Source organism: Coregonus clupeaformis, chromosome 1 (assembly GCF_020615455.1).
Source record: "Coregonus clupeaformis isolate EN_2021a chromosome 1, ASM2061545v1, whole genome shotgun sequence".
Lineage (NCBI taxonomy): Eukaryota > Metazoa > Chordata > Actinopteri > Salmoniformes > Salmonidae > Coregonus > Coregonus clupeaformis.
Window position 1 is genome coordinate 58,425,740 of NC_059192.1, and position 26,338 is coordinate 58,452,077.

Sequence of the window (26,338 nt, forward strand, 5' to 3'; positions counted from 1 at the left end):
CCGGTTTTGGCCCGTTGCCGACCCCTGCTCTACAGTGTGTGCATTCTAGCAGGGGAAGCTCAGCTCTATACTCTCCCTCTGTGTCTCTGACCTGGTTTTGTCTGACTGAGTTTGGCTGAGAATTCATTAATCCTTCACTGCTGTCACTGCCACCAAGACCACTGGAGGAGTGGGTTCAGAAAAGGGTTAACTGTGTGCGTGTGCATGCATGTGTGTGGGCACGTTTGTATGTAGGTGTGCATGTCCTATGGTTGTGTACGTCAATGTATTGTCATGACAAACTTGGTGACACAAGCCACCAAACCATGCGAGGTTGTGATCATTTAAGGGACAACATGCAGCTGATTGTAGGAGAGGTTACTTTCCTGGGAATATGCTCGAAAACATGCCAGTGATATTTCTAGTTTTTCCTGATTTCCAGTTCTTTGTCGACGTAACCCTTTAGTAATCCTTAACCGCAGTCTCATTCTTTTCTTCCTTGTTTTTTTTTGTGTATGCATGCACACACATTTGTGTATTTCTGTTTATTTGCCCTTGTGTGTCTGTTTCACTTAATGTTGGCAGGTGATGATGTTGATATTTTACTGCAATCTTTTGTTGATCCATTAGACATTAGGTGGACAATGCAGGTTTCAGAGAAGAACACACCATATGTGTACTTCAGTGATTGGGTGTGAAAATAAATGGGATGTTTTGTGAAGAAGGGGGAAGCAGGAGGGAAATAACAGAGTGTGAAAAGGAGGGAGAGGGAAAGTGGAAAAAAGGGGGCTGGCGGTCTTAAAATGCAGTGAAGGCCAGATCACAAATAATAAAACTGAGCGAAAGGGAGAGTGGGGGAAAGGGGGAAGGGGGAAGGGGGAAAAAAGAGGGGAGGAAAATGTGTTGAGTGCAAGCAGAGCGAACGGAAGAGTGAGTCGTCCGCACCAGGAGCGCCGCACCACTCGTTTTGACTGGAACTCGTTTAGGGATTTTCTTTCTTTTCATTTTCCTCTTTTTTTCCCTGCGTAGCTGAGGCTCTCTGGTTTGCTCTGTCTTTTCTTTCTTCCTTTCTTTCTTTCTCGCTCTCGGCCTCACACAAAGGCTGGTGGAGAAAGCCTGCGATCTAAATAGCCAGAACGGAGCGTGCAGTAGGGTGGGAGGGAGAGAGAGAGAGAAAGACAAAGACAAAGACGGAGACAGAAGATATTTGCGATCCACGAGAGGAGAAGAGAGGAGATTGCTGGCGGATGCTGACTGGAAAAGAGCGGTTTATGCCCCGGAGGTAAAATAAGTGACGCTTCTTCTCAGTCCGAGACTATTCATAATCCAACCAACCTGACCCCCCTGCCCTGAACCCCCTACTGCTCCTGTCACCCCCCACAAGGCTCGCAAGGATGGAACAGCTGAGGGGAAGGTGAAAGGTGCTTTTGGACAACGACTGACAGATAGAGACTGAGCAAGAAGAAAGGAGAGAGGGAAAAGGAGGAGAGGAGGGAGGGGGTAAAAGAGAGGAGGCGGCGGAGGGGATACCCTCAGGACACACTCGGAGAATCCCCCCTGCCCACTTCTCTTTTTTTTATTTCCTTCTGCCACTGCCATGTGCCTCTCTTAATCTGAAGAATGTGGAGACCGCATTTCCCAGGCAAGAAGCATGTTTCCTGTTGGTTGTTCTCTCTGTGTGTGTGTGTGTGTGTGTGTGTGTGTGTGTGTGTGTGTGTGTGTATGTGTGTTGTGTGCGCGCATGTGTAAGTGTACCTGTGTGGGGTGTCATGTATGGGAGCATGTGTGTAGAGGGGGGTCTGTAAAGGCTTGAGGCAATTGAACCTCAATTTGTCTGCAATGAAGTGTGTCATGAAATAGTGTGTGTGTGTGTGTGTGTGCATCTGTCTCTCCACTTGGCTTGAAACCAGTGAACCATGTAAATCAAAGGGTAGGAAAGCGAGTGAGTGAACAGAGAAGATCGAGGGGGGGTTGTAATTGGGTGTCGGGAGTGTTGGGGGGTGGTCATTGAAGAATGGTTGTGCGTGTTACCAGTAGTATGAGTGAGTGATGTCTGTGTTTGTGGGGTGCATGATCTTATACAGTGTTTAGCTCCTTTGTAAACAGTATGTAGTTATTACCACAATAAATCCCAGAGAGTCTGTGTCTACATGGCAGGCAGTGCTGTGTGTGTGTGTTTTTTCCTCCCTGTGGTGTATATACGGTCCATGTGTGGTAGTTCCCTGTGTAAAGAATGCCAGTGTGGTTGAATGGGAGCTGAAGTGTGCTGTCCACTAGTCGCCTGCTTTTGTCTCTGGCCCCCAACTGTGTTCTAGAAAGGGAGCCTCGCTGAGGAAGCACAAAGGCTGCCATTTAGGAAGAAGGACCTTCTTTCACGTCTTTCTCCCTCTCTCTATCATGGTCTCGTTATATCTCATTCGTTCTCCCCCTCTCCAGCTCCTCCACTCGCTCTTATTTCCCTGTATCTCTTCTCCCTTTCTTTCTCTGGCCCCCCTTTCTGCCCTCTCTTTCTTTTGGCAGGGGAGTGGTTGGTTGGTGGGGCTGGTAACAGGGCAGGGGCAGCAGGGTGGTGATGAGTGGGGAAGGATGGCAGGCAGAGGGAGGACAAGCAGGGGCTTTGTGTGTCTACAGGGGGGATAGGGTGTGCTGGGAAGTGTGAGAGGGGGCAGGGCGCCGATATGGTCCAGATAGGGTCTGGAAGGGAAAAACCTGCCAACAAAAGAAGATGATATGCTCTTTACCCTCTTGCTCTCTCTTTCTCTCTCTCTCTTGCTCACACACAAGCATATACACACACAGTATGTACCGTAGCTCATGTTCTGACCCCGTGCTGATTCATGCTGTACAATAGTGAGTCCTGACCTTTTCCTTATTTATTCTATATAGGGGGTTAGAGGAGGGGCACCGGGAGGCTGTGTTTTGTGTGTACATGAATGCATACATGCATGCATGTGTGTGTGCATATGTGTGTGCCTCTGTGTGTCCATGTGTATTGTGTGTGTGCTTTTTTTATTTGATGCATGTGGATTGGGAGCTGGCCCTCTGAGGCAGTGCAATGTTCCAGTGCTCTGGCAGAGCTCCAGTAGAAATGAGAGGAAACTCCAGAGAGAAACGCTGCCATGTCACTACCCATCCACGTACTGTCTCTGCAGCAGGACTTAAACCATGCTGCTTTTGGCTACTGACCAGCCATAGACACACGTTACACTTATTCATGCTCCTGGAATATATTGATACACAAAGACATAACACATTCACATACCTCTCGTTTGTTGTTTTCTTAGTTGGAGTCAGAACCTCTCTTTCTTTCGGTGTGCCAGTTTTGGAGGCCTGTTAGTTTGAGTGAAGATGTCTGTCTCACCACTGGTTGCCATATTGAGTCAGGAGAGTGAGACCCCCACTCTGAGCCAACCTGTAACCGTGGCCTCAGCTAGGGAGTTGCTAGGTAACAAGAACCAGCTGTTGGTCCTAAGCCATTGAGCCCCTCTTGGCTCTTTATCTACATTAGGAAAGAGAGCAGATTCTATAAAACCCCATTCTGAGCTTGGCGACAGCACAGCGGCATAGCCCTGACATCACCGCGCCATGGAAAATCCTCCTCACTTCCTTTTGTTTTCTCAGTTTTATCGTTCAACGGGCTGGTAACTAGAGGCCAGGGTAGATGTATTGAACGTATCACACACATACTTTAGCCATTGGGGCTGTGTTTTGTCATCTTTCTCACACTTATCCATGAAAGAGAATTAGAGAAAGGCAGAATGAGAGTGGATGGATGATGAAAGCCAGGGGGTGGTTTAGATTGAAAGAGACAGCTATTCCCATAATTAGGGATGGTGGTTTGAAAGAATTGTACTATTCGAATAGAATCATACATTGTTGGCGGATATCAGGGTATTCGAAATACATGTATTTTTTGTATATTAGTTATAAAAATATATATATTTTTTTTTACTTACGTTTTTAACCTGAGCACTGCTGTTCTAGGGAGAGAGGCTGGCGCTCTATTGATGCAGCTGTGGAGGTGCCGGTGTATGATCAGATGGGAGCGAGCAGACGGATGGAGAGAGAGGCAACTCGGCTACAGACAAGACTAGCTAACTTGTAGCAGCCACAATGTTATTTATCATCCCATATAACAGTGTCTGTCTTGACTAGAGTAGCCAGTTAGCTAGCTAGCTAGGCTATTTGAGGCCACATGCTGCGCTTTCTACTCAATTATTCAGATAAAACAACAGCCTACCTGTTGGTTGCTCATTGTAGCCTACTCCTTCTCATTTTGCTAACTTTTTATTCCATAATTTAATTCCATCTTGCGTTGCATTAGTGAACTAACTCTCCACTAGCTACACATTGAGCCTCTTTGCCGATTTGATTGGCCAACATAAACAACAAGCTACACAGGTAAAGGCTACCGGTTGGCTACCTGTCTTTTTATGGGGCGCATGTCATAAAAACGCAATTGAAAAGTTTGTTGTTTTATAAAATGTATAATTTGAAATGTCATGGTATATTCTTGTATCCAACAATGTCACATGGATATTTTAATTTAATTTAGAAAAAGCCTTTAATGTATTTGTCTTGCAAAAATGAATACTCACACAGGTATTCGAATACTAACGTCCGGTCAGATATTTGAATAATCGTGCACATTTCTACCCATAATCTGTTGCGGAAAACCTGATCGGAGAACAGGGGGAGTGCAACACTCCCTTAATTAGTCAAACTATCTCACTGTTCTATTAGCAAGTATGCTAAACTGTTTGTTTCCAGATAGGACATTGTTACTGGAACTATGCAGCATGTAAACAACAACGTATCGGGTATGTGAGACAGTCTTTGGTGTCTCAAGGTGGTCCATTTCTACCTCAAAGCTGGGTCTTCTGTCAGGAAACTTGTACTAACAGCTGACCGTTAGTCTTTTAAAGTAAATGTGAAATGAGGCACACAGAAATATCACAGCATATCACTCATTCTGTTATTTGAAGGGTACTTAAAGAAGGGTACAAAGTGAGTTAGCTTACAAATGACGGCATACAATAGTATGGCCGCTACTAATGAAATACAACTCAAGTTCCAAGAGAAACGGAAGAGAAACTGATGAGAAAATTAAAATGAGGGATTGTTTCTCAATTGTTTTGCTCTCTTTAGGAAATTATTCTCATCTGTGACTCATCCTCTGGCAGCGGAGAATAAGAACTATGATCAGGCTTCCAACTGGGAACTAGACACCCCATCGTATTCTCTGAGGGAAAAGCACATTTCTATGAATGTTTTTTTCTATTTATTTTGTCAGAATCCAAAAAGGTTTTTAGTGGCAGAACATCTGGGCTTTATCTGTGGATGGATGCTCATGTCTCTCTGCTCTCTGACAGCTTCGTTCATACTGGCCTGGTGTCAATCTCAAGCTCATCTCGGGAGCAGTATCACAACCACACTGCATGGTGGTGACACACTTCCTTGTGAGTCTCAGAGCAACGTCATCTATTGGTTGTGTTAGTGTTCTTTGATAATAATGCAGAGGAAATAGAGTAAAATTGTCTACATTTGTTTCCACTTAAGCACATAGACCATAGGCCAAATAGTATCTCCTGTATTTACGTAGCTCAGGGTGTAGTAAATGATTATCTATTAACTATGAAGTGTATCAACTTGGTGGCTTCAAAAGTTACAGTGGCATCTTTATCCACTAAAACAAAGGGCTCATTTAATATTTTCTCCCTCAAAATGAGCCTAATATCTTGTCTACTGTGTAGGCTCTCCACCCTGTTTTGACTAGTGTTTACCCCTGCACTGGTTTCCTATGACACAGGTGTTGGGTGGGGCTCAGGCTAGTCTGCCAAATTCCCATGGTGCTAAACAGACCAGTGCATTTAGCACAGAGGAGGGTGAGACACATTGCCAGGCTGGATTATAAGTCTGTAAGTGCTGATCCAGGACCAGCTGTGGTGGTGGATTTGATTGGACACACAACTGTAACTTCATGTTTGGTTCCCGGAATGCACAGGTTCCTGGCGGCGGATATCAGGACCCACAACTAGGAACTTCACAGTTTGCCCTGGGTACGGCCTTGCACCCGATCCTTGGGATGTTAGCTGGCACAAATGTAGATCTCCTGAGCTAGTTTTCATTTCAGTAATCCTCAAGGGAGAGAGTCAGACCCTATTAGCTGTCTGTTCCTGGTAGCAAATTGGTTGAGAATCACTGCTTGGGTAGCTAACACAAGTCTTGGTGTCTCTGGCAATGTTACTTATCACATGAGTGTGGTTCATAGAACCACGTGGGTTGCATAAGCACTGGTCCTGGACCAGCTGTGGTTATGAGATCCCAGAGGACATATCAGTTCTGTAATGATGTGGGATCCCATGGGGAACAGAGCTAGCCAACAAGAGCAGCTGGACTGGATGAATCCACTCCAACTGTGTGTGCGTGCCTGTGAGCAGTGTGTGTGTGTGTGTGTGCTGGTGAGTTTTTGCACATGTGTGTGTGCGTATCTGTTCATCTTCACTCTATTTTCAGATTATCCAGAACATGTATGCATACATTAGTATTGCATTATGGCATTAAGAACATACTGGTACAGTATGGAGCTGTAGCACATTTGACGTGATGTGACTTGCATTTCATAGAAGGTGGAGGCGTGACTTGCCTTTCATAGAAGGTGGAGGCGTGACTTGCCTCATGTTGTTTTCTCCCAGGCTGCTTTAAGAAGCTCTTCAGAATTTTTGACCAGGTATTAGGTCCTCATTAGGCTCTCATTAGTAGCTAATTAACCAGCAATTTATCATGTATTTAGCACAGCTTCTTATTCGGTCTTATTAGGGTGCTGAAAGTCTATTAGCCACAAGGTAATAATGAATCATAAGTATATTAAACCACTTCCTACAGTGTTGCCAGTTTTCCGCCAGCCTCTTATCTGTGTGTGTGTGTGTGTGTGAGAGAGAGAGAGAGAGAGAGAGAGAGAGAGAGAGAGAGGGAAGTAAGGGGAAGAGAGATACAGAGAAAGAGAGAAAATATCTTCTCAACCACTAGGCCTATAGGACCTGCACACTGCAGCAAATACACTACATGGCCAAAGATATATGGACACCCCTTCAAATCAGTGGATTTGGCTATTTCAGCCACACCCGTTGCTGACAGGTGTATACAATCGAGCACACAGCTATGCAATCTCCATAGACAAACATTGGCAGTAGAATGGCCCGTACTTAAGAGCTCAGTGAGACAGAGAGAGAGAGAGACCCTCTGCTCCCGGCTAATAGGGTATTTGAAAGAGGTTGTTTTTATCTGTGCTATGTTAATGGGGGGTATTAGGAGACTCTGGTGTGTGTCTGTGGAACAGTATTTTACTTCAGAGCACCCTGCATAGTCCCTGAACTGTGCAATGTATAGCTATATTGACCACTCTTCCAGGGATATTGATGCTGTAGGTGCCCTATTCACTCAATTGTAAAGAGCAATATTGTCATGGCAATTTCCTTCCTCGGCGCTCCTTCATGTACAAGGCTGTGAGAGTTGATTTGACACAGTGAGAGGCACAGAGACACTAGCCCATGATCAAATCTATGCACTAGCCTTTCCCAACTCCTCCACACTCACATGGCTTAGTGGTGACCTCAGTGGATACTGGCTGTCTGTCACAGCTGTGACATTATACAGGATGTCTATAGGTGCTCTATAGGGTGTACTGTATGAAAATATGTTTCTCATTCAGCGCTATCCCTACCATCACCTTATGATTTTAACCTCCCTGGTTCCTGCCACCAAGACAAATTTCATACATTTATTAGGCTGGATTCAGTTTAGGATGTTGTGGTTAGCTGGGTTTTGTTATTGCTAAAAACTAATGGAAAACCAAAGAGTGTTATCGTAAAGCACATTATTTTGGTGTTACATTCTGACACATTTCTATGTATTCTCTTTTGTATTCCTGATGCTATCTTGTGTTCTCATTCAACGGGCACAGGGTACAGTTCTTGCGACAGAGTGCTGAGAGAAAAGCTCAGATCTGCTCCCCAGCAGCACAGATGCCACTAAATAAAATATTTCATAATCCTGCCCAAATCCTGTAATCACCATGACAACAGCAGTAGGGAGCGAGGGAGCGATGGAGGAGTGGTGTGAACTTCCCCACTTTCCTTTTTTTTGTTCCATTCTGTCCAGTCACTCTTCTCTTTTTCTCTCTCTGTCTCTTCTTGAATTGTATCTCTGGAGTTGGCTAGGTACTGTAGCTCACTGGTGTGTTACCGTTGAAGCTCCAGGGATGATTCATTGGTGTTATTATGAGGTGTGTGGAGAAGGTCGAGATATTGTGGTCTATAGTATGAGACTGTAACAGATACAGAAGACAAGTGTGTGTGTGTGATTGCTTAGGTGTGTGTGCATACATACACACACACACACACACACAAACTGCCCCTGCAGGGTTGTGATATGGTGGGAGTGACCTCATAAGGTGAAAGGCCTTGTTCCCTGGTGTCTGGAGTTACCGGGAGTCACATCATGAGACACAGAAGAGGTGTTGGTTATTTCAGGAAGTGTTGAGTGTGTTATTGATCTGTCTTACCAGGTTAGAGGGAGATGATAGTGAAGAGCACTCAGTTCAGTTTGAGTTAGAGCATTCATTGTACCAAACTGTCAGTCTTCACAGTAAATATCTTGTGTATGTGCATGTGCATGCGTGTGAAGATTGCATACGCACATCCAATGTCTTTGACAAGGTTCTGTCCTGTTAAAAAGAGACTCCACACACGGCAATCTATACTCCCATGTGGTTTATTGTTGACAATGTTCTGACCCTTGAGGTTTTCATTAGGTTTCCTGTGTCGTGTGTCTTACAGTACTCTACTGTAACTGCTGTGTGTGCTTTAGGGAGGCTTCATAATTAACACCTCTCTCCCTCTCTCTCTCGCTCTGTCTCTCGCTTTGTAGGTATCCGGCCCCAGATCATGAATGGGCCCATGCACCCTCGCCCCCTAGTGGCCCTGTTGGATGGACGTGACTGTACAGTCGAGATGCCTATCCTCAAAGACCTGGCCACTGTCGCCTTCTGTGACGCCCAGTCCACACAGGAGATCCATGAGAAGGTACAACACACACTTACCCACGTACGCCCACTCTTTCACGCGCTGGCACGCACACACACGCACACACACACACACACACACACACACATACAGGCACACGTTACACACTACACACTGAGACTACATGGGCTTCCACAAAAGAATAAGCCTTAACAATGTGCATACCCTCAATTCAAACTGTAGCTCTTTTCATGCCCCCCCCCTCCTCCTCCCCCTCTCCTCCTCATTTTCCCCCTTATTCACCCCTCCTCCTCTCACTCTTCTCTTTCTGTAACATAAAACTGATATTGCAGTACAGTATATTGGCTCTCCCAGTGATTTCATTATGATTTCATGTCATTGGGTGTCAGTGTGCTCCTCCTCTCCTCTGGTTGTTAAATAGAGAGGCTGGTTATGAGAAAGGAATGTCATAGTATACTGAGCTAGCTATATCTGCAATATACCAGTGCAAAATAAAATATTCCCCTCTTCATGTAAAGTACTAAATGTGCAAAAAGGTTGTTAAAGCTGCAATATGTCACTTTTTGGGCGATCAACCAAATTCACATGTGAGTTATAAATCATTATAATTGAAAGCAAGTCTAAGAAGCAGTAGATCTGTTCCATGTGCTCTATTTCTATGCTTCCCGTTCTTAAGTTAAGTTTTTGCATCTTTTGCTTTCAGTTTTGTTCACCAGCTTCAAACAGCTGAAAATACAAATTTTGTTATAGAAAATATATTGCACAGCGGTTTAGATGGTACAATGATTCTCTACACAATGACTGCTTGTTTTGTCACAAACTGACATTAGGTGAACTATTAGAGCGTAGCGATTTCTGCATATTGCGTCTTTAACAAAGCAAAACAATTTCCATATATTGTGTATGTTGACCTTACAGTTTATCAGTGTTGAAAACCCTAATAATCAGTGATAATCAAATTGCCTGTGTTCTTGTTAACACGGTTTGTTGACATATCTTTTGTCAGCAAAGGACATTTTGAACCATTAAAAAATATATATTTGGGTGTGATGCACAGAGAGAGCGAGTGAGATTGGAAAATAGAAAGGGTTGGATGGATGGAGGGAAGGAAGGAGAAAGTGAGAGGAAAAATAGGACCCGGGTTCTGTTGACCACTTTTGACACGCTTCTCTCTGGACCCTGGCCGCTCCCCTGCTCACACACACCAAGGCCTTTCTGTCCAAACAGCTATTGTTTGCGCATAAATTACACAGCGAGGCTGCCTGGCCTGGGTGTAGAGATATTGACAGAGCTCCCGCCTTTGTCTACGAGTCAGCAGAGACAGCAGAAGTTGCACTTCACACACACGAGAGGAGAAATGGCCCCACACTCACATGCAAACAAACCACTAACGTTGGCTCAAACACACAGGCTCAAATACAAACAAACTCATACACACACATGCTGACTCACATTTACACATACACACACTTCACCTCTCATACACACAAATTCACACACTTTCATCATACATACTGAAACACACACGCTGCTGCCTCTGCATGCATCGCCTGAGAAAGATGAGCCAAGTTAGTTCCCTGACAGGAGCCTGAATCTGTATGTTACAATGACTCACTCATTTCAAAGCAATGCTAGCGTGCTCTCATCATGTTTTGGTGCTGACTTATCACTCTATGCTGTGTTGTGTGGGCAAAAGGGTTAGCATGCTAGCATGTTATCTTTCCCTCTGATGTCAGAACAATGTAAGAAGTTTAACCATCTGTTTGTGGACTTGATACCATGAGTTAGTGAGTGAATTGATACAAATGAGTCTTTAGCATTATATCAGCTTTTATCTGTACAATAGAGTGGTGTACCGATACCACTCCACCCCCACACAAACTCTCCTCGCATAATTTTGAAAAACTTTCCTGTTAACATCTATTGGGTTGAGTCCATCCATTTTTTTTTACATTTTAGTCATTTAGCAGACGCTCTTATCCAGAGCGACTTACAGTTAGTGAGTGCATACATTTTTCTTACTGGCCCACCGTTGGAAACGAACCCACAACCCTGGCGTTGCAAGTGCCATGCTCTACCAACTGAGCTACAGGAGGCCTAGATAACATCTCCCTTTTGAAGACAATGGTATGGAAGGAACATAGAACTGGATCCTTGACAAAGAGCTTAGAGAAAATGTATGTGAAATCAAATAGAGATTGTAATGGAAGCAGGACGGAAATATCGTTGTGTCATTTCAAGTCAGGAATCATAATTCTTAATCAAAGTAGTTATTGCGACAAATTATAGATTTTGTTCTTAATTTGAGAATAAAAAATTCAAAATAAATGATTTTAAAGGTTTTAATTAAATTAAGACATACTACAGTGGGGAAAAAAAGTATTTAGTCAGCCACCAATTGTGCATGTTCTCCCACTTAAAAAGATGAGAGAGGCCTGTAATTTTCATCATAGGTACACGTCAACTATGACAGACAAAATGAGGAAAGAAAATCCAGAAAATCACATTGTAGGATTTTTTATGAATTTATTTGCAAATTATGGTGGAAAATAAGTATTTGGTCAATAACAAAAGTTTCTCAATACTTTGTTATATACCCTTTGTTGGCAATGACACAGGTCAAACGTTTTCTGTAAGTCATCACAAGATTTTCACACACTGTTGCTGGTATTTTGGCCCATTCCTCCATGCAGATCTCCTCTAGAGCAGTGATGTTTTGGGGCTGTCGCTGGGCAACACAGACGTTCAACTCCCTCCAAAGATTTTCTATGGGGTTGAGATCTGGAGACTGGCTAGGCCACTCCAGGACCTTGAAATGCTTCTTACGAAGCCACTCCTTCGTTGCCCGGGCAATGTGTTTGGGATCATTGTCATGCTGAAAGACCCAGCCACGTTTCATCTTCAATGCCCTTGCTGATGGAAGGAGGTTTTCACTCAAAATCTCACGATACATGGCCCCATTCATTATTTCCTTTACACGGATCAGTCGTCCTGGTCCCTTTGCAGAAAAACAGCCCCAAAGCATGATGTTTCCACCCCCATGCTTCACAGTAGGTATGGTGTTCTTTGGATGCAACTCAGCATTCTTTGTCCTCCAAACACGACGAGTTGAGTTTTTACCAAAAAGTTATATTTTGGTTTCATCTGACCATATGACATTCTCCCTATCCTCGTCTGGATCATCCAAATGCACTCTAGCAAACTTCAGACGGGCCTGGACATGTACTGGCTTAAGCAGGGGGACACGTCTGGCACTGCAGGATTTGAGTCCCTGGCGGCGTAGTGTGTTACTGATGGTAGGCTTTGTTACTTTGGTCCCAGCTCTCTGCAGGTCATTCACTAGGTCCCCCCGTGTGGTTCTGGGATTTTTGCTCACCGTTCTTGTGATCATTTTGACCCCACGGGGTGAGATCTTGCGTGGAGCCCCAGATCGAGGGAGATTATCAGTGGTCTTGTATGTCTTCCATTTCCTAATAATTGCTCCCACAGTTGATTTCTTCAAACCAAGCTGCTTACCTATTGCAGATTCAGTCTTCCCAGCCTGGTGCAGGTCTACAATTTTGTTTCTGGTGTCCTTTGACAGCTCTTTGGTCTTGGCCATAGTGGAGTTTGGAGTGTGACTGTTTGAGGTTGTGGACAGGTCTTTTATACTGATAACAAGTTCAAACAGGTGCCATTAATACAGGTAACGAGTGGAGGACAGAGGAGCCTCTTAAAGAAGAAGTTACAGGTCTGTGAGAGCCAGAAATCTTGCTTGTTTGTAGGTGACCAAATACTTATTTTCCACCATAATTTGCAAATAAATTCATTAAAAATCTTTCTGGATTTTTTTTTCTCAATTTGTCTGTCATAGTTGACGTGTACCTATGATGAAAATTACAGGCCTCTCTCATCTTTGTAAGTGGGAGAACTTGCACAATTGGTGGCTGACTAAATACTTTTTTTCCCCACTGTATGTGCAACATTAAATAAGGTAGTGAACAAATGGAATACATCTGTTTTTATCTTCTTTTTTTTTTTTTACAACCCTGCATTGAAACCAAATCCTTTAACCTGCAAATATGCTATCTTCATTCTAGGTATTATAATAGCTACTAGGCTACTGCATGTCTTTCTCACAGGAAACATCAACATACAGTATAGCCACTAAGTATTTCCTCAGAATGCATGTTAAGCAAGACTTTGCTTATGGACGTAAGGAAACGTTAGCACCATTGGTAATATTATTAAAAACATACATTTATATTGTAAAAAAAAAAAAAAAAAACATTGTACACCAATCAGACCCAAGTATGTGCAAATGTTAACAGGAGGTTGTTTGACAAACCGTGGAGGGTCTATCGGGGTAGTGCACATATACTGTGGGAGTGTTTAAAGATCAGAAGCAGGTGGATGCGTGTATTCTTTCTTGTTCAAGTCATATCACAGTATGCTTAAATTTTTTCTACTACATTTCCCTCTATATAGAGCTGGTTTTACTGATCATCATGGTGATTGAGTGGATAGAAATAGAAGGTGTGTATACAATCTAAAATTGTTTTATTTCCAGTATTAGTCACACGTTACTTGGCTTGCATATAAGCTGCTTTACATCCGGGCCATGACGAGACCAACTGAAGTAGAGTGGAGGCCATGAACCAGGAAGTCCTCAGACAACCCTTCACCTTTGACTCCCAGCCCCAGGTGTAGTTCCTGCTTGAACTCTGGTCCTATAGGGTGTCTGAATTCTATTCCTACATAATTATTTATTAACCCATTGAGAGATCGAGTCCTCAGACAGTCAGACACAATCTCTGGACTGCTGTGGAAACAACCCTAGAGACTAAGGCTGGATTCCATTCTGAAATCCTGGTTCCTTCCCTCAGCCCTTGACCTCTCCCTCTCACAGTCATCATGGGACTGGAAATAAAGAATAAAGAAGAGATAAAATGACAATAGCACTCCCTACCCTTCTGGTAGTCTAAGTGAACCCTTTGCTATCTAATTATCTTTCATCCCAGTCCCTTCAGATCTACAAGGAGACAGTTGTCAAGAAAAGAGGCAAGGGAGAATTCTTTGAGAATGGAATGAATCCCTGCTCTGCAACACCTGCTGGACTGGCCTGGAACCTCTCGGAGCCTGTTTCAAAGAACCCTGCCCTGGGGGCTGTCCTATCTGCCTGTCTCCTCCACTGGTGCCTCCCCTGTTGCCTCCTGGCCCTCAGGCTGTCTCTCCTTCTCTTCCATACTCTGTTCCCCTTCCTGTGTACCCACCTCGCTCCCCACCTGCGTGGGCTCAGGTTCAACTGACACCTGGGAGGTCTCTGGGCTCTCAGGGGCCCCGGAAACCACCTCGTCTGGGACAGGGGAAGGTGGGGTGGGTGTGGAGGGTTGTGGGACCCCCTCCCTGGAGCGATCCTCAGCATGGCCCACGGAGCAGGTCTCACTGTGGGAGTCAGAGCCCCCCGCACCCTCGCGCCAGAACAGCCTCTGTCCTGGCAGTCTCTTGGTTTCCACACCAAACTGCTTTTTTACAACTACTGTATATTTTAATACTGGTCCACCATCATTATAAAAAATAATCACTCGTTCAGTTTTTCCATTTAGTCTGACACATTGCTCAGCGATTACCCCTCTTGCTTAATGACTCACACAGCATTGGTCATTACAACCCACAGGACGTGTTGTCTCCAGCCAAACTTGCCTCTGGCTAGCAGCACAGCCTAAGCAATTAGATGAATGCATGAGGAGAGCTTTAACCTTGAATTACCATCTAGTGCTGACTCGAGCTAGCTCTAATAAAAATGTTATGGAAAGTCACAGCTATGCTAATCTGGCAGGCCAAGCTAATGCAGTTAGCCAGAGGAGAATTTAAAGCTATTATTTACCCAAAGCGCCTGACAGGGTGCACTTGCTAAGCTATCTGGGGATCTGGATAACCATCAATACAGTTTATGACCCTGCCTGTCTCCACCCTCACCTTGTTTCCATATACAGATTCTGATAATGCAGGGCTTTTGATTTGTTTATTCAACATTTTTTAAGATAATGATGAAATGCCTTTAATGATGATGATGATGATGAAGGTGACTCTCCTTTTCTCTATCAGGTGCTGAACGAGGCAGTAGGGGCCATGATGTACCACACCATCACCTTGACCAGAGAAGACCTGGAGAAATTCAAGGCTCTACGCATCATCATCCGCATCGGCAGCGGCTACGACAACATCGACATCAAGGCAGCCGGAGAGATGGGTAAGAGAGAGAAACCGAGAGGATAGAGGAGAGAGGTATAAGATCAAACTGTATTGATCCTCTAAGGGGACATTTTATTGCATCGGCCAATACGACCGACACAACATAGAAACAGCAACAACAACCCACTGCAGCCAAGACTTTATGGAATGTAGCCAAACCAAACACTACTTGTATACTTCAATACATACCATGTAGTTGAAGCATTATCCCCTAAATACACAGACAACAGCTGTGAAAGCATTGATAAGAAATACTCCCCCACAGATTTCATTTTTGCCCCAGGCATGTCACTTCATAATTAAAACAAAAATCCTCATTAAACATAGTAGCCTGGTGTGAAACGTGTCTTTAATCTTACCTTTTTTTAACTGTTATTATTATTATTATGAAAAGCTTCAATTTGAATGAATGTCACTCGTTGCCTTTCCAAGTGGGTACATGTTTCTACATGTTTCTTGGATACTTAGTTGTTCCTTCCATAACCAGCACATTGCTGTGCACAGGGCTTCTACTTATTTTTGGTGTTCTACTTCCCTCATCCTGTCTTCCCTCTCTCTTTGCCAGGCATCGCGGTGTGTAACATCCCATCGGCAGCGGTGGAGGAGACAGCCGACTCCACTCTGTGCCATATTCTCAACCTGTACCGGCGGAACACCTGGCTGTACCAGGCTCTCCGGGAGGGTACACGGGTCCAGAGTGTGGAGCAGATCAGAGAGGTGGCGTCCGGAGCCGCCAGGATCCGAGGAGAAACACTGGGCCTCATCGGCTTTGGTGAGTCACAGGAGATGTCTGTCTTTGGCAGTAACGCACTCAGTTGTGATAGTCCTTGGTTCACATACACACACACAGCCATAACATTCTGATCCGCTTCTGACACTGTATTCGTGTGTATGTCTAAAGGTCGTTCAGGGCAGGCGGTGGCGGTGCGGGCCAAGGTGTTTGGCTTCAACGTGATCTTCTACGACCCGTACCTGCAGGACGGTCTGGAGCGTTCGCTGGGTGTTCAGCGTGTCTACACCCTGCAGGACTTGCTCTACCAGAGTGACTGTGTCTCCCTGCACTGCAACCTGAACGAACACAACCACCACCTCATCAACGACTTCACCATCAAACAGGTACACACACTCACATGCATGCATGCATGCAAACATACACACACACACAATCCTAAAATAGGCCATAATTTACCATGCACAGTACAGTACTGTGTACCCAGCCTCGTGGCCTAGTTGGTGATCAGCACTGCCACCTACAGTCAGCTTTTCATACTGCATGCTGCTATAGAAGTCTAACATCAATTTCCTCTTTGAAATGTGAGGGGCGGTCTCATCAAGGAAGAACCTGGTTAATGTGCTAATTAATGAATTTCAGCTTTTGTCAAGATGAAGGGATCACTTTTATCCACACTCAATGAATCTCTGTCTCTATCTTTTGGTACACAGAAGTTTTATTCCATTTGCTTTTTGGGATTTGAATCTAAGCTGTTGTTACGAGGAGCATACTGCAGGGCACCTTGGGGCTTTATGGTTGAAAGCACCACTACAGGCACATACTGTACAAGTGGGCTCCCACATGTGTATTCTCCAGGAGAGGGAATGTCACTTAATCTCATTGCAGATATCTACTTTTGTTTAAGATGCGTCAGGGTGCGTTCCTGGTTAACTCTGCGCGGGGAGGTCTGGTGGATGAGAAGGCCTTGGCTCAGGCCCTGAAAGAGGGCAGGATACGGGGGGCCGCCCTGGACGTCCATGAGTCAGAACCCTTCAGGTGAGTGTGTGTTTATCTGTGTGAATAGATAAGTTAATCAACTCGATTATCCAGTTCACCTTAGCCAATCTCTTTCTCTGGTGTGTGTAGTTTTACCCAGGGTCCTCTGAAGGATGCTCCTAACTTGATCTGTACTCCTCACACGGCCTGGTACAGTGAACAGGCCTCGCTGGAGATGAGAGAGGCAGCCGCCACAGAGATACGCAGAGCCGTCACTGGTACACACACACACACACACACACACACACACACACACTTATCACACTTAGAAACTCATTTGGAGCTGATTCTTTACTGGAATGTTTTGGTTTTTCCGATGCAGGCCGTATCCCAGACAGTTTACGAAACTGTGTCAACAAGGAGTTCTTTGTTACCACAGCTCCCTGGACGGTGGAACAGCAGCAAATGCAGCAGCAAATGCACCCCGAACTCAACGGTGCCGCATACAGGTATCAATCACAACCAAACAGACCATTATGTAGGGAACCCCTATTTTTGGTCAGGTCCACCTCCTCTTGCGTATATATTCCACATAAGCAGGACTTACATTTTTTTATAAAAAGGGGGATACAATTATTTATTGGTACAGCAGGAGTCATTTCCGAGCTCAGAATTGTTTTGTTTTGTTCCCTGTATTCAATATGATAACTTATTGTCTTTTCTATTTAACATTGGTGGTATTTTAGTTTCCGTAGTGGCATATAGTGGAAATGAAGCGCTATGGGGGAAACATTGATTAGTTACTAACTACCATCCCTTGCTATTATTTGTCAGGAAGTCACAGTATTGACCTCTGTCTCTCACCCTATACCTACTGTCTCAACTGGACTGAACTACTTCTCTTACACAGCCGAGTCAACCAAACCATGGTACAGGCCATAGGAACGGGGGGAATGCAAGACAAATTATATACCTAATAGAGAACCAGGTAAATACTACCAATGCTGACCCACAATGATGGGCTCAGGCCCACCTGTGCTGATCAAAGCAGGAACTGCTGTTGGTTTTCATGATACTGAAAAGTATAGTCTGTGTCTGCTTTATTTCCCACCCAATATACCCGCTCTGCCCAACCTCTCATTGCACCCCCCCATTTCCTACCCCAAAACCAACAAATGTGGCCAAACCTAGCCACTTGTACCATGACAAATAATTTAAAAAATCTATTACAAGGTAGCACATAATGGCAACCATTTGATTGTAGGTACAGTCAGCGTTGTATTCCATATTCCTGCACAGGAAGTATGAGGTCTACTTGGGTATATTTGTGACATTTGTATCATTTTCCCTCTAAACCCCCCTTTTTCTCACACAGTTCAGTGTCTGTCCCCTGAAATATTCTGTCAGGAATCTTTCCTTGACCTACCATCCCTAGTCCTACACCATTCCCTTATGCCAAATAGAACTATATTTTGTTATCTGAGTGATTTAGTAAATCAAGATATATTTCTCTGATACGTTTATCAGTTTCCCAAGAACAACAGATGAGGTCTTGTGGTCGTTTTGAATCCAGAATTGACATGTAAGAGTTGAATCAGTTTTCAGATTTCATGATGACTGTTTTGCACCACACTATTTCTCCAATGTGTGACTTCACTTTCTCACCACTGAATTTGATCCTTTGCCTCATTTCTAAACTGAGGCAACACATGTTTTTAAATGTAGCTTATCAGGTTGTTGTAACCTGAGGTATTGTTATGGTACCATGTGACCTCACCAATGTCTCCCTGGCACAGGTACCCCCCTGGTGTGGTTGGTGTGGCCTCTGGTGGGATCCATGGGCCAATGGAGGGGATGGTGCCTGGGGGGGGTGCCCATCGCCCACACCCTTCCCTCCGGTACCCACCCCTCCCAGGCCCCGTCCCCCAACCAACCCTCCAAACACGGGGAGCCCATGAGAGAGCACATGACCGAGCCATAACTCTGCATCCAGAGAGGAAGGAGTTCATATATACACAACTGACCCACCCACTCTTAGACCAGCAGACTGATCGTTAGGGTTCACACAGAACACCGGAACCAAGTGGGGACAGTGAATATATTCACAACTGCTAGTCCAAAGTGGGGACCGTCAAAACTCATGTTCAGAGGATCCTCTTTTTTTTTCTTAAAAAAATAAATAAATCCTGTTTTCTGGGACACGTTGTTACCGCATGCCAGAGTTACGGCCCGTCCACCTTGACTGACCCACCAATAGGAGAGCTTGGAAGGACAATGACATCTGTTACTGGCCAGCCTCCAACCCCACCCTGCCCCATTCCATCATTTCAGTTCACGTGTCTATTTTTCTTTCCCCTGTTCTGAGACCACCCTACAAGTGAATATCGGTCTTTCTGTTCTTCAATGTGAAAAAAGAAATGATTAAGAAATGACATAGTTCAGACAGTAGAAAAAGACAATTGGTGTTGCCAATGGCATCAGCAGTCTCAATTGGGACCTCTATACCCTGTCCTAGTCCATCTCTCACCCTGTAGGTTGCTGGCTCCTGAATGTACAGACAGGATTTGATGGACACATCAGGGTTGCCAGATCTCTTGAGCCTCATGACCAGTACGAGACAAAAATAATAAGCCCAAATTGCCATCCAGAAACCAAACTCAATTTAAGTGAATATGGGACCTGAAAACCTTGAGAACACCCAATGTATTATAGAGAAGATTTTGATCTGGTATACTCCTTTTTAGACATCTAGTTTCTCTGAGGAGCTTCTTCAAAGCTCCAGGTTCTGACGCACAAGGGGGATGAGAGACTGTTGTTGTAAAGGTCATGATCGCAATCTTAGACAATGTAAACTTTTAACAGTTGATTAATTGCCTTTCATTCCAACTCCGGATTCAGTAATTACATGTGGTGGTATGTCACAAAAATATCAAAATAAGAAATGCATGCAAAAGCACCTCTGCTTTTACCTGGACCTCCACATCATGGATTTGGACATTGTCACAGGTGTTTGTATGCTAGAGGGCTCTCTTAAAATGTCCTGTTTTTTTTCTCACCAAAAGGACCTACACAGTAGCACCAGCCAGACAGGAAAGGGTTTGGAAGTTGAGGTTACTGACTCAGGAAAAATAACTTTTGCAGAAATCTTTTCCCCAAAATTATGTCTGAAAGAAAAAAAAGTCTGGATCGTTTCACGTGTTTCCACCTTTTCTTCATTGTGGTATTTTTATAAATCAAACCTGTTTTTTGGTGTTCAAGGTTTCTGCAGAGTCCTGTTAGATTTGTATTGCCTAGTTAAATGTTCTTATAATGATAGTATTATGTGAACCACCCTTTTCTTTCTGTTCTTATAATGAAAGCCAGTTGAAGCTCTTGGAGGCATCATGCACTCTGTGAGCAATAGCAACATCCCTAGTGCCCTGACTTTAAAAACCAAACAATCTGTTAGCAGCCCTGTCTTGCTAGTGTGAGTATTTGTACAATTCAGTGCAGTTCAAATTAAAAAATGCTGTTTTATCATGCTCTGTGAAAGGTTTGTGAAAGTGTTTCTTTGCTGCTTATTTATGCATACGGTTTATAGACCAATGTATAACTTAATGTAATGACCTTCAGTTGACCCTTTCTGGATTCTGTGGTGGAATGGGTTTACTGGCCACACGGGGTTGCTAGAAACATGTTCCCATAAGAATTTATAAAAATGAGTACCATTATATAATTTTGGATAAATAGTCTACATTTTAATATAGGGATGTCTAAAAAGGAGAGTACTATGTATAACCAGGTGCACCACACGAGTCAATGCATACTGAAACGTTCAAACTACACCATAGAGTTGAAGTTTTATAGACTTCATAAATTGGACATTAAAAAGGTTCTTTTTTCCCCTGTCTGTGCCACACGCACTATAGCGAGGTCAGGCTTTTACCTAAATCCACAACTATTGCATAACTACAAAGCAACATACACATGATGCTCAACGTGTGTATAACTAGATTGTAATACACCAAAATAAGTTACAGTACTCAACTCAATGACAAGGAAACCCAACAAAAAGGTATTTCACTGCAAAAGTATGACCACTCATGATTCTTTGGTTTATGTGCAGTCTCACAAATACCTTAAACTTAATTCAAGATGGGTTCACATATAGACAAGAAGCATACATTAGAGGAGAAACACACAGGTACCATGGGTTAAACTTGACAGGGAAGAATAGCAGGACAGAAAAAGAAACATGACGAAACTAGTGTGATTCTGTTTTAATGTCGACATTGAATGCATCTTACTCTCTCCTCCAAAAAAAGCACCAAACATCCAAATGAGGTACTAAATTACATGAGAACTGAAGTAAACTTTCATAATGGTTATTTTCCTCAAAGCAAAAATGTTTGTGCAACAAACGTCTTCATCAGGATTGAAAGAAATGACAAAACCACAAAAAGAAATACAGAGAATCAAAGATCTCAGCTCAAAAGCTCCCAAACAAATAAATATGTAGAATTAGTTTGGAGATCAAGAAAATAAAGACTTCATTTTGGCCATTCTGGGGAAAAAGGGTAAACTAATCATCAATGTGTTGGATCTCCTAAACCTTAGTGACACTAGCTTTGAGGTGAAGGGAATTTCCTTTTCAAAGCTTCATAAATTACCTTTATTCAAGCAGTTAGTCATAAATGTGCAGTGCTTAGTATTAAAGGGATACTAAGGGGATTTTGTCAATGAAACCCTTTATCTACTTCCCCAGATGAACCCGTGGATACCATTTGTCTCTGCGTGCAGTTTGAAAGAAGTTGGTAACTGCTAGCAGATACCATAGACTTCTATTCACTGCGCTAACGCTAATTAGGATTGGCTCGCGAAACTACCTCTAACTTACTTCATACTGGATGCAGAGACAAATGGTATCCCCGTGGGTTCAAAAAATGTATGCACTCACTAACTGTAAGTCGCTCTGGATAAGAGCGTCTGCTAAATGACTAAAATGTAATGTAAATGGTTCATCTGACTCTGGAGAAGTAGATAAAGGGCTTCGTTGACAAAAGGGCTTCGTCCTAAAGTATCCCTTTAAGAATTAAGTTCATAGTACACAATTGCAGCAGTTCTCTGTTAGGTGCCCTGACCCAAAGATATGTTGGCCTAGACCCTGCCCATCAAAAAACAAGACAACCATTTCAACTGGAAAAACTACTAAAAGGACAGTAATTTTGGGTGTGTTTTCGGCAGTGCCCATAATAAACCGATATAAAGATGTGTTGATTTGAATCGATGCTGGTATATTTCCTTATACTTATTTTTTAAACAACCACATGCATTTACACTTTTGCCTAAAGATTTTACATGAAAATCAATAAAGATCAATAGCATTTGAAAACTACAATCCTTTAGTTCTGATCATCCCTAGTTATTTTTTCTGTCAGTCTCAGGTTTGTCCAGATAGCTCTAAGTGTGTGTCCTCTGCCAGGGTAGAGTGAGGCTCATGATTCCCTCCCCTTTCACAGTTTGTCCATGCCCCTAGGGACCCCGCCTACTCCCGTTTTGTTACTCATCATCTTCCTCACCGTCTGAGAGCGAGGCACAGGGGCGGATCTGTCGGTAGCCGTCCAGCCACTTCTCCACCATCTGTGTGACCAGGGGGTGGTTCCGCCGGCGGGAGCTCTTCTGCATGGCCACCAGCACTCCACCCTCTGTCACACAGCAGTCCAACCACTCCCTGAGCAGCTTCTCCTGCTGCTCCTCATTCCCCATCTGACACACACAGACAAGAAAACCATCAACCATGAGACTACATCTCATACTTTAGAGAATGCTCTCATACTGAGAAAATCGCAATTAGTGCAGCCAATCTCCCTTACTTTTCACATTCCAGTCACTTCACGAGAATAGCAAAATACTTACATACGTTTTACACTATAGTCACTTAGCAGATGGTGTAATCAGCATGAATAGCGAACTTAGCTTGAATTAGCATGAATGACAGAATCCTTGAAAAGCAGCCAGTCGGGGTCCATATAAATATTCATGATACCACAGCGGGAGCTCCCTCCTACCTCTTGTGCTGAGAGAAAGTGGATGTGGAGCAACTTTCTCTCACTGTCTACCAGCGGTAGGAAGGTGACTGTGACGTCATCGTCTGTGTTGAGGTTGGCGCCTGCACCCCGATTGTCGAAGCCGTCATTCTCCATGGCCACCAGTGCAGAGAAGTGGCCGCGGGTGTAGCCCAGAGCGATGGGACTCTTCCAACAGAAACTCTGCTCCCACAGCAGGGGCAAGTACACACCTGGAGAGAGGACAGGGAGGGAAGGGGGTGAGATGAAGAGTGAAGGAGGAAGAGAGGAGGGGGAAATCAAGGGAGGAGGTAAAAGGGACATGGGGAAGGAAAGAAAGAGAAATAGAGAGAGATGACAAACCAAAATGTCAAAACAGGCTGACATATTGCTTACCAACAGTTTCCCAAACACAATGGACAATTTCCCTGAGACTATTCCATCAGCCTCATAACCCACTAGACAGCATCTACAAGTGAATGGGACACTTCACCTTGTGACCATAACTTAAACCACAAACCACTGTTTTTGAGCATCTAGAACAGTTACTATCCCTCACTGTTCAACCGTCTGCCATTGTGTGTTTACTGGGTTCACCTGGCAACCAATTTAAAACTGAGCTTTCTCCTTCCCTCCCTCCATGGACACCCATAAGCCTCTCCTTCCCTTGGCAACACAAACAGTAGCCTATATCATTCCTCCATTACCACATGCAGCCCATCGTTAGAGAGCTTTTATTATGGCTGCACGGGCTCTGCAGGCTAATTAAAGCCAGACTGTTTACTAGGGCCCACGGAGGTGGACCCCGCCCTCAGCCCTTATTGGACGCCCGCTTTACACTACCACTCCCTCTCCTCATGATGGCTAACATATGCTGAGAGACAGACTTTTAACAGTATGTACAGTGAACCATGCTCCTGCATTGCTTCATAGTTAGGGGGTGGGATTATTTTGTCAGAATTGTTCTTCGACTGGTTTTAGAGAGAGAGTCACATGCATGCTGTATCAGCATTGGAACAATCCCAACGAACAATTGTAACCACCCTCCCTTTACTAAACAGATCATCTACTTGGACTGATTCTTGATGCGGCTACAGTTCCTGTAAGAATGAAAAGACAGATTATGTGAGCAATGGGATGTATGCAGACACGCTTGTGGCATTTCACACTGGGACTCTGCACCTAGGCTCAGTAGTGGACAGCTACAAACTAGGGATGTGACAAATGGAAAAACATTCTTAATGTTTAAACTCAGTTTTTCATTAAAACTATAAGAAATGTTTATAAAATTCCATGTGAATTGATAATGCAGCTGCCAGCAACAGTTTGGGTCTCATGAGATGAGCGAGATGCAACACTACTCTGTCACACACAGTATCTGCACAGGTTTGCTTCACACTGCTCACAGCGTGGTAGCCAGGGCACCAAAACAGTGGGGAAGTTGAGCCTCGTGCTTCAATGCTCCTAGTTGTTTTTCGGTTAGGGATTCTTAACATTTAAGGATCTGCATTTAGTTGAAACATTACAATGTTTTAACGCTCACACCCCTAATACGGACTACAGCTTGTGTTCACTGGGGTGCAACGTGCAGAAGAGTAAGAAAGGAATAGGTTATATTATGGAAAACACATTCTTCTGTAATGTACATTAGGGAATCGTGTCTTATAATACAGTTCTATCTGCAATGCTAAGGGTCATGCCACAAGACTGACAATTTCTAAATCAAGTGTCAACTCCCTCCACCTGTGACACACTGCTGTGTAAATCAAAACACCTCTGAAAGTGCTATCCGGAAATCCATTATTGATTGAATACTGACCTTTGAGCAAAACTCTCAAATCAGCAAACCCAATCGAAAATTAGCATCATCCTTGTGCCACGATTCATGTGCTAGGGCTAATTCAAATCAGAAGGGCTTTGTCTGACCCAGCAGATATTGTCCAACCCATGGACACAGACTGGGCCGTCAATCTAATTGGACAAGAAGAGATAAATCTGCAACACTGTGCATTTTGAGAGCATTTTGCTTGACAGGATTACTACATAGCTTACTACATCAACGGGAGAGAAAAAAGCCTTTAAAAATCAGCCCAATTGAAGACTGAGGCCAAAGAAAACAGACATCATCTCACCTTGAAAACGGGTGTACCCAAGTGTTTCACCACGGAAACTTTTGTAATACTTCACTCCATAGACGATGATTGGTCTACGAAGAATGTGTGCAAGAACAAAAATATGAGTCTGCTCCAGGCTGGCTCCAGGCTGTAGAGAGAGAAACAACACAAAGAGAGAGGCACGTCAAACTACCTTTGTGGTGCATAGCTGCAAAATATACTATTAGGATTTGTGCTATTACTTACTATTAGCTGTTAGGCTAACCTGATTGGACGTACATCCAGCAATACTGTAAGCCGGAGTCTTAAAACCATGCCTTTATACCATAAATATGTGATCAAGAATAATTTGATTGTTAAAAAGAAAACCTTAAGTCAATGCCTCTGTTGGTTCTACATCTTAAATGATTAATATAGTAGAGGAACAGTTGAGGTTACACAACTGTCAAATAAAAATGACAGTGGGGGCTCTCATACACTGGGGTTTTCTATATGGTCAGAGCAGTATGGCATTGCATAATTCATGGGCAGTAAATGCTTTTCATATTTTAGCATATTACAGTACAGATGTAGGATCTTAATTTCACCTACATTGTCACAGCCAAATAATCCTGCAGCAACAGGATTTGAACGTTTAGTCTATAATGTTGCTTGATCAGTGGTTAGGCTTTTAGCAGCCCAAAAGTAGGTTCCATGAAAAGTGCAATACTGTTATTATAACCTTGTGTTAGAGTGGGTTTTCAGAATTTATGTAAATCACAAAGCTCATCTGCATTTTCTGCGGTGCAATCTTTTTTATATATAATTCTCAACAAAACAGTGATCAAATTAAGATTCTACATTTGTACACTGCTGATCCCAAGTCAAGTCCTTCCACCTAAAAAGCTTAAAGCTTTATGTATGTATGTATGCATAAGGAAATTAGTGAGTGTGTGTTTGTGTACCTGGCTGGCCAGTGAGAGGATGAAAGCCCAGTCTTCCTGCCACTGTTCCTCCCTGAGTGAGAAATGCAAGCCGAAGCTTTGGGAATACCATGACTCCCACTCCTTCCAGCGCGTGTAGAACCTAGACAGACAGAACACACGTCAGTGACCCTCTGTTTTGTTTTGTGTGTGTGTGTGTGTGTGTGTGTGTGTGTGTGTGTGTGTGTGTGGGGGGGGTAGAACAGCTTTAATATTGCAGCTAGATTGTAGCTTCCATCACTGTAATTGTCTG

At 43.7% G+C, this 26,338-nt stretch overlaps 2 protein-coding genes across 3 annotated transcripts in view; one reads left to right on the top strand and one right to left on the bottom strand.

Moving 5' to 3' along the window:
• LOC121571160 (trithorax group protein osa-like) overlaps positions 1 to 20,496 on the top strand; it is a 49,742-nt gene extending 29,246 nt beyond the window's left edge. Inside the window, 9 exon segments of the mRNA XM_045222026.1 lie at positions 8,908 to 9,062; positions 15,111 to 15,255; positions 15,823 to 16,029; positions 16,159 to 16,373; positions 16,895 to 17,025; positions 17,116 to 17,243; positions 17,348 to 17,474; positions 18,762 to 18,828; positions 18,830 to 20,496. Of these exon segments, the coding sequence (XP_045077961.1) occupies positions 8,908 to 9,062; positions 15,111 to 15,255; positions 15,823 to 16,029; positions 16,159 to 16,373; positions 16,895 to 17,025; positions 17,116 to 17,243; positions 17,348 to 17,474; positions 18,762 to 18,828; positions 18,830 to 18,946 (1,292 nt within the window). The 3' untranslated portion in view covers positions 18,947 to 20,496.
• Positions 20,497 to 21,209: 713 nt separating this feature from the next.
• The window catches only part of LOC121571168 (ubiquitin thioesterase Zranb1), a 40,774-nt gene continuing 35,645 nt past the window's right edge, over positions 21,210 to 26,338 (bottom strand). For both annotated transcript variants that reach the window (XM_041882516.2, XM_041882506.2), the window contains exons 7-10: positions 26,068 to 26,188; positions 25,142 to 25,271; positions 23,013 to 23,242; positions 21,210 to 22,710 (exon numbers count right to left, since the gene is read on the bottom strand). In XM_041882516.2, the coding sequence (XP_041738450.1) occupies positions 22,504 to 22,710; positions 23,013 to 23,242; positions 25,142 to 25,271; positions 26,068 to 26,188 (688 nt within the window). In that variant the 3' untranslated portion in view covers positions 21,210 to 22,503. The remainder of the gene's footprint in view (positions 22,711 to 23,012; positions 23,243 to 25,141; positions 25,272 to 26,067; positions 26,189 to 26,338) is intronic.